This window comes from Talpa occidentalis, unplaced genomic scaffold, assembly GCF_014898055.3.
Source record: "Talpa occidentalis isolate TD23 unplaced genomic scaffold, MPIMG_talOcc4v2.1 talOcc4.10, whole genome shotgun sequence".
Classification (NCBI taxonomy): Eukaryota; Metazoa; Chordata; class Mammalia; order Eulipotyphla; family Talpidae; genus Talpa; species Talpa occidentalis.
In genome coordinates this window covers 65676130-65685302 of record NW_023600993.1, presented here as the reverse complement: position 1 = coordinate 65685302, position 9173 = coordinate 65676130, and the positions used below count along the sequence as shown (strand labels likewise).

General features: G+C 44.5%; 1 protein-coding gene across 1 annotated transcript in view; it reads right to left on the bottom strand.

Annotated features, from left to right (window-relative positions):
- Positions 1–982: 982 nt before the first annotated feature.
- Positions 983–9173, bottom strand: part of APMAP (adipocyte plasma membrane associated protein) — a 34756-nt gene continuing 26565 nt past the window's right edge. Inside the window, exons 7-9 of the mRNA XM_037493698.2 lie at positions 8743–8877; positions 8131–8323; positions 983–3141 (exon numbers count right to left, since the gene is read on the bottom strand). Of these exons, the coding sequence (XP_037349595.1) occupies positions 2932–3141; positions 8131–8323; positions 8743–8877 (538 nt within the window). The 3' untranslated portion in view covers positions 983–2931. The remainder of the gene's footprint in view (positions 3142–8130; positions 8324–8742; positions 8878–9173) is intronic.

The following is a 9173-nucleotide window of genomic DNA, read 5'->3' as shown; positions in this document are numbered from 1 at the left end:
GCTGCTTTTAGAGGTGACCTAAAGTCCCCTATTGCCAACCCAATTTCACCTGTTCTTTAAAACATATCAGCTTTATTCTGACTCAGAGGGAAACTGTCATTATGTAACGTTACTGTAGCTAACAAAATGTAAAGTACCTATATCCTCAGGCCAGAATTATGACCCCCCCCCAAAAAAAGAAACTTTTACTCAAGGCCTCAAAAGTGAAAATTCTAACAGAATTTGGCTCTGGGCATTTCAGAATTTTCCCCAACCACACATCTCCACACCTCCTAACCAGTGTGTATACACAGACACTGAGGGATTCAATGCTACTACTCCCTGCCCAGACATCTGCCAAGTCATGGTCCTCATTAGGTTGCAGATGGACCCAGGGTGTGGTGAATGACCCTTAAATGCCCCTGAGGACCGCCTGTGAAGCTGTAAACCCTGCTGATGCCCAGGCCAACTTGGGCAGCCCAGAGGCCTCCAATGTGCAGCCATGGCCTGACTCCCAGGCTGGGTAGTGGCCACCACAGAGCCACGTTCTGGAAACACCTCTGTGTCTCACTGTCTCCCACGTTCTCCAGTAGATCCAATCGCAGCTCAGGTCCTAAATCAGTTGCACGCTTATGTGACACTAAGAAAATCACTAACCCCAGAGACTTAGTTACCATCTGTAAAACAAAGCTACATCTCCTTGACAACGTTAAAAGGTTCAGTGTACATGAAAATACTTTCGAAACAATAGGTCACTCGGCAAGTGCAGGTTGACGATAACAATCTCAAATTGGACCTTTGTCCTGTAAAAGGCACTAGCTGACTCCTGGTGATATTTCTGGAATAGATAATAAAGAAACACACTTGGTGGTGGGAGCTCCACAGTGACCACACTAGGGGGAGAAATCCTATACTATCAAAATATTAACAAGGATGTAAGATAATGGAACTTCATTAATTAAAAAAAAAAAGAAGCACAATGAATTAATCATTTGATTTAATTTTAAAAGCAAATTAGTAATTCACATTAGAGCGAATCCATTTTATGTTTACAACAAAAGCATTATCACTTATTTAAACCTAGTAAGGCTGTATTTTGCACTTTACCATACCAAATTGCCAGATAAACACAGGAAATGACACTTTAAGATAGAAAATCAACATCTGAGTCAAAATCAAGACTCCTCAGCTGAAAACTGTGAAAAGCAATTTACCAGTTCCTTTGTGTCTACAAAAATTAAGCGCTAAAGGCAAAGCCCTCTGTTCTCAATCAAGAAGTCAACTTACACATGTGTTTACATATATACTGGTATGTTTAAATTTTTTTATGGCAGAAGGATCAGGTTTTACCTTTTCCCTGTATACTAGATATATGAGAAGATGCACCATAAACTATTAAAAAAATATCTAATAATCACTATTCAATTTTCTTTCCTATAAAGTTATAAATAATATTAAGTCATTCATCTGGTACAATATGGGTCACATTAACTAGACTTCTCAACCTTTGGCTCTATTTGCTGTATATACAGCCAGCCCCAAGGAGGGTGACACAAGACTAATCAACCATCAGATTCCAACCCTTTCCCTAGTATGAGGCCAGACCGGCACACCGGGGTGGGCAGCTGCTGGGAAAGAGAGCAAAGAGTGAAGGCCAGCCTGTGGGACAAGATACAAATGGTTCAGATTTTATCACAGCTCTCAGTGCTGCTTTAATTCTAGTATCACATACTGAAAATATTGTCTTTGTCAAGTTATTAAAACTCATTCAAGAGACAGGACTCTTGTGTATTTTCACAAACGTCCAGGAATAGCCCAACATTGTAGTTTGGAAAACAGGTGAGGAGTGCAGTACCAACTTGACCAAGAATGAATCAATGCCTGAGGTCACTCAGCTGCCTTGAAGACACTGCCATGTCTGAGCAAATCTGATGAGCCACTCATGCCTAAAACAAAATCCTAGCTGAAACAATCCTCAGATACTTGATGAAATTAAATTTGTCACTGTTAAAAAAATCGTATTTAAAGTAGAAACAAAATACCTAGGTAACAGCATCAAAAGTTGACTAATCAGCAGAAAAGGCCATTTAATTAATCTCATTACAAGGATCTCCCTGACAAAATTATGACCAGTGTAGACATGTTTGTCAAGATATACAGCATCTTCAGGCTTGTGACACTCAAGCATATATGACAATAACACGTGCACATCTGCAGGTCTAGAGGTACGGAACAGGGTGCGTAAACAAGACTTTCCTACATGAACCCTTGGGCTAAGTCACCACATCATTCAATTCATGACTGTTCACAAAGAAACCCAGTGAGTCCTCTCTGAGCTGTTGGAATCAACATGCTATTAGGGGCACTGGAGTCCCTGGCTGACAGGGCCTCAGGAGTTTTGAAAACCGCTGGTGATGAGGGAGGGAAATCGAGCCAAGGAGGCTAGAGGATGAGACGTATGGAAGGGCCACGTTCCCTGGCTCAGGATGATGCAATTCTGACATCTCAGCTTGCACAGCTCCATCTGTTGGCCTCAAGGCACCTTTGCACTGAGCTCTCCTTGCCTTTTTCATGCTCCTACCCCAAAGAAGGTATTATCCCATTTTACAGTAAAGACATGAAGCTGATAGGAGAGCCAGGAGCAAAAACACTCAGCCCACCAAAACCTGAGCCCCATTCAAAGTTCACGAAGTCTCCCAAGTCCTAGAGAACTACTATACTAAGAAAGGTTTTTTAAAGAGAAAATGGCTTTCCATGGACTTACTCTTATGACAGATGTTATACTTCCCACTAAATGCAAAGTCAAGCCTGGTGAGGGGGTTCTGCAGGGGCACACATCTGCGGGCTGTGCTATATTTCCAGGGTCAGCAGGTGCAGGAGGGTGATGTCCAGTGCCTCTTGCCCTGAGTGCAGTGCCCTGTGTGACATAGCTGGCACGGCAGTTGTCGGTGTCTACACAGACTGGAGGCTGAGTCTGCAGAGGAAAGGGGCCCGGAAGGAGCCCAGGTACAGGTGCCCGTCGTGTTCATGCACCTCGCTGATGTAGGTGACCACCTGCCCGTCGGGATCGTGCAGGCTTCTCCTGAAGGCCCCACTGTCGCTGAGCTCTAGGACAAGGCTGTACCGGGGCACAAACTTCATCACCGTCTCCTGACTAAACAGCTGAAAGAGAAGCACAGTGAGAGGGGAGTTTACCATCTGACTAAGAGAATGATGTGAGATCCAACCACTTAAAAACAAGATAACAGGTCCATAATGGAGTCACTATGTTAAGCTCCATGTCAGCAAATTGAGATTCAATTTAATCACAGTTTAGCTCTCCTAGTCATGGAATCTTTAAAACAATCAATGAGGAATCACTTAGCCAGCACTGCTGAGTAGTTTACCCACTAGATCCTGCTTTCCTTTAAAGGAAAGTAACCTTGCAAGAAGCAGCCCCCTTCTATGTCTATCCAACTTCCTTGTTCCTATGCCCTTCAGCCTATAAAATTATTCGTTTGATCCAGCTCTTCAGAGGTCCTATCTCTCAGCTAGATTAGTTGCTGCCCAATTCATGAATCACTAAATAAAATCAATAAGCTCTTTAACATTCACTCAGTTGTATTTAGTTTTATAATTGACTCCACAACCCTCTTACCACCTAGTTCAGCCCCTTCCATTGACAGGGAAACCACACAGGGCAGGCTCTCAACTCCTGCACAAGGCCTGCCCACAGCAGGCCATCACCTCCCCTGCCCCTGTGCACATCAGGCCAAGGAGCCTCTTGTCCCTTGCATCCAAGGAGGCAAAGCTAACCCAACATAGGGCAGAACTAAACAGCCTTTGTGCTTTGGTGGACGAAGCCCACCAGACAGACTCACAATGTACACACCTCTCTGGATGACCTGGCTGAACACAGAAAAATACAAATCATATCTGAGGAAGACGCAACAATGAAGCCAAGGCCTAGAGTGACTTGACCCCAGAATTCCAGGCTAAAACCAGCACAGCCTAACTGGAATAAATGCCAAATTCTTTGAAAAGGTTTAAAATATTTTAAATGTTTGTAATGTGGAGATGAGGGAGATTTGAGAATAGCTCATGTTAAGATTACAAAGAAAAGCAACAAGGTTAAATGAAGAAGTACCACAGCACAAGTCATGGCAGCTCTGTCAAGAAGAGGCTGCCACACTGAGTAGAGCACCCTCCAGTGCCCCAGGGTCGGCAAAGTCAAGGGCACACAGAACTACTGGAGGTCTTAAGCAGAGAAGCCAGGAGACAGACAATTTCTGGCCAAAGAGGATACAGACAGGAAATGATAACAAAGTACACAATCTCATAAGACTAATAAATGAAAATTAAAAGGCAGATTTCTATCTTTTAATACAAGGGGAAATAGCCAAACAACTGCAAATATCCAATGACTGTTTCCTAGCCACTGGAAATATACAAGCAGGCATACAAGCTGACTTTCTAGAAGGTTCTACAGCAACTGATCAAAGGCATACTCACATTGCAGAGACACCTGAAAAACATTCCACAGGCTTCCCAGAACCCACAGAAGCTGCCTCCCTTCAATCTTAGGTCCTCTCCTCTCTGCTCTTCCCATCATATCTCTGAGTGCTCATTCAGGTTAACTAACTACTTTCCTATAAATCTCTGAAATATCCACCTCTATTTCTGACCCCCAGTACAAAATTTCATACTGCCTGGGACCCTGCTCTGTCTGAACTTAATAATAAAACTCTTCAAATCTAATAGACTTCCAGCTCAGGAGACAGGGCCCCTGACACCAGCTGCTGACTCCAGCAGCCTGGCTCTCACACATGCTCCCCTTCTCTGCAAGCCCAGCGAGCCCAGCACCAAGGAGCCCCATCACCACTGTGTAAGTACCACTCCCACACTGGGCCCTGCCACACCTGCCATGACCACTGCAGCCATCTCCACACTAGCTAGTTGAGCTCCCCTGCTATGGCTGTTGGCCACACAGCAGCAGTTACCATTTAAATACATGCCTGGGTCCTCTATTACTCCCTCCCACACAAACCACATGCGGGGTGAAGCACAGTAGTGGAGGAATGGCGGTGACCCAGACCAGGGCATCAGACTGAGCAGGGTAAGGAGATAGTCCACACTGGGAGAAGGGATAGGATGGTGGCATGGAGTAGGGCATCAGGACTTAAACAGGGTAAGGGGGTTCCCATAAGGGATTCCCTGGCACAGGCTGTCTGAGCCCAAATAGGGTGAAGGGATGTTCACCTAATGGACAGCTTGGAGCAGGAATCAGAGTCCTTGAAGGGAAAGCAGACCCCTGTACATAGTCAGAGACAGGGACAATGTGGGTGCAGGAGTCCTAGTAGGGACCATGCGAGGGGAGACAATTGCTATGGACAGGTAACATATGAGAAAACTGATCAAATAAGTAAATATATGAAGGATAATGGGACCCAGGTTTTTCAATATTAAAAGAAGTACAGATATGAGAAGGGAGAAGCCTAGAATAAAAATTTGTGGTATGAAACTGGAACTGGAGATATCAGCATTACTTATGCTTTTCAACTTAAATAAACAGCTGGTAGATAAAACAGGTGTAAACTTGTGTGTATGAATACTGCCTACATACATTCTATGCATGTGTGCATTCCCCAGCTTTGTCTTGACACCTCCAAAGCAGTCAGTACACTTAGATCCCCTCTAGAAGGCGCCAAGGCTGTTCTGGAGAAAGGCTGAAACCTGGGCTGGGCAGGGAAATGACTAGCAGCTTCAAGCAATGTGTGGAACCAGAAAATGTGGCTGACAGGGATGTGTGCAAAGGTCAAGGGGCACACTATAGGGGCTTCCACTGCCACGGCTGGACAACTGACATGAAATAATGACAACAATAGATTATAACCCATTAAATAAAACAAGCAACCATGAGAAGCAAGCAGATATTTACTTAGCTATAGAGTACTTCCCCACAAAATACCGGTGAATTACGAAAGGAAAAGAGTGATTCCTGGTCGGCAAGCCTGGCCTTCCCACCCTGTACCATGAGCTCAGAGCCCCACCACAGCACAGGGAGTCACCAGCCTGCACCTCTTTACGGGGAGTAGTGAGAGCACAGCTTTACTTCTGGGCCTTTCTTCCAGAAGGCAGAACCTGAATCTAATCATGAGGGGTATCAGTTAGCCCAGATCAGTTTCCCCCACTGTGGAAAGCTCACAGGTAGATATGGAACAGTAGCTACACTCGTTCAGGACATTCTGCACAGAACTGGCCTGTCACCTTCACAGACATGAAGAATGAGGAGCTGCTACAGAGTGAGGGAGAATAAAGAGACCAGATGGCTGAAGGCCCCTGTGCTATACCCATCATCACTGTGGCAACTGGAACCAATGAAGGGGCGCTGTGGACTGCAGGGTGGCAATGTATCCATGTTAATTCCCTGTCCCCATGGGTGGTTATGAAGGAGAAAGTCCTTGTAATAAACAAAAGTATTGAGCAGAGGGCAATGCGGCATTAGGTCAGCAACTTACAAATAGTTGAGGGAAAACATTCTTTGTACCCTTCTTGCCACTTTTCTTTAAATGTAATATTGTCTCAAAACTAGAAAAAAAAATCCTCAATGATTTCAATTACATTTTGTATAAAGCCTAACCTCGTTTCCAAGTCAAAAGGCCTGCAATCTTCTCCTATTCCAAATACCTGTGCCCCATCTGCCATCTCCTGACCATACACACAACAAACTCTCTCCTGCCCCAGGGGAGTCCCTACTCTGCCACTGGAACTCCTCCCACCGCTCTGGGACTTACAGCCTCAGCTCTCTCACCACTCATTCATTCAAACGTAATTTCTAAAGGGTCTGTTATATGCCAGAGACTGCTCTAAGTGTTCAGGATAAAACAGCAAACTAAACACCTGCTCTCATAGAGCATCTGTTCCACAGACAAAGACCAGGCCCAACAGACCACAACCCTGCTGTGGGAAAGCGCACAGGTAGATATGGAACACTAGCTACACTCGCTCAGGACATTGTACACATATTCCCATTAAGTTTTTTCAGCACATAATAAAATATTCTTCTCACTTAACAAATGGAGAAACTGAGGCGGAGAGATCACAACATCTGCCCAGGACACCACCACTGCTTTGTCTTTCTTCAAAATTCCCCAAACCCCCTTCCTCACCCACTCTGCCATTCTGCCTTCTCCTGGACCCCAGAGGAAACAGATACTTCACTCTGAAGATAATGAGAAACTGTTATTTCTAAACAGATCTGGGTTTCCACAAAGTGACCTACTGAACTCAGAACACTGAAGGTCATTGGCCAGCCTGACTAAGCAGGTGTGTGAGCCTGGTAAGTGGCCCAGACACCTAGCCTGGCACTACTGCAACTAAAAGTATAAATATTTTAACATTTACTCAAATATTCAATATCAATTTCAAGTATCTATCCAGACTGTGAAATGGAGCTTGCTGTAAAAAGATTTCCACATGACAGACATGCCACTATCAGCAAGTTACCCATAGGGTGTCTCATGGAAATCACTGGAAAAATGGTAGGAGGGTGAACGTTTAAAGATAGTATTGAAGGGTCTGTGGCTGGCTACTGGTGAATGTGGGTGATTTTTTTAATGAAAAAAAGTTTCAAGGGCTAAGAGGTAAAAAGGCAGAATCCCATGGACAAAAAGATTCAAGCAGACAGGAGGGAGTCGGGAAAGATGAAGACCTCATGGTTCAGATGTTCACAGACACAGAAGATACACCTGATAATATCTGAGGAAGAGCAGTATCACAGGGTCTCAAGAGATGAGAAGGTTTAACAGAGGAAAGAGCAAATCGGGCAGTAGAGGATAGGCCCCAAAGGAGGGTCTTTTATTGTCTCCAGAAAGAGACAATAAAGATACCCAGACAAGGAAATCAAAGAAAACTATCGAAGGGTTTAAAGGTTTCAATTTACATTTCAGTCTGAAGAATAGATCTAAAGCCATTCTAAACATATGATATTATATTTGCACAAAATATAAACAATATGGTATATATTATATATTACAAACTAAATTAAGATTAACATATACCAATCAATATTACATGCGAAAAAAAAAAGAATTTTTAGAGAACAAAGTTAAAAAATATAATAATCAGATTCATTTTTATTTTGTTTTCTGGAATTACAGTTATCATAGTTACCTTAAAAATCATTCTTTTAATAAAGGGTCTCTCAGATAAGAAATCCAACATGGAAAATCCAGGGTTGGCACGAATGGTCGACATACCAAGCCAATACCCTCCAGAACTGCTGGGTCGGATGTTGTCTGGAAATCCAGGTAGATTCTCCACAAACAGATCAGCCCCTCCCTTCATTAGACCAGACACGTAGAATCTGAAAAAGTCACCCAAACAGTCAATGAGCAACACTCCCTCGCCAATTTAAGGAAAAATTGTAGCCAAGCACCTAACCAGTCTCAGTTCAACAAAATTTACAGAAACTATGCCCATCATAAGCAGCAACACAGTAGCTAAAGCAAGGTCCTCAGGAGTCCTGGGCCCCGCTACAAAGCCTTAGGGGAGAGGGGAGCTAGGATGCACAAGCATCATTAAATCAAGACTCTCTCAGACTGCGGCTCTCAATAGATGAGAGATGAGAGAAAGACAACGCACACCTGAATGCCATTTTTATCATTTGACACAAAGGAGAAGGTTCCCTTCTGCATTTCAGATTGTCACTTGACATCTCCATGCCCAGCCCAGCCATGACGAGCTCTGGTGAACACATGACAGCTCAGGTGACATCCCCCATACCTTCTTATCCTTGCCATGGTTGTCTCAGCCACCAGGACAAAGTCTTCTGCAGGAGAAAGCTGTACTCCATTAGGGAACCGCAACTGATCCAGTAAGACCTTCACCTCCTTGGTCTCAGTGTCATACTCTAGCAGGCTGTGTAGTAACGAAGGAACAAGTTACACAGGGAGAGCCCATGGCCCCATATGGAGGTGGAGCCTGGCTCCCTTCTTGGACTTAATACAAGAGTGTGACCAGCCTTACACAGGAGCATTAGGGCTCCTGGTAGCCCTGGGCTTGCACCTAGTTGTAGGTTGGCCTTGGGGGCCTTCCCCAACCACAGTAGACTGAGGAAACCCCACAATCAGTTCTCTCACAGACCCAGGAGTCAGCTCAGCACCAGGAAGGGCCACCACGGCTCCCACCTTGCAGAAGTCCCTCCCTAACAGACA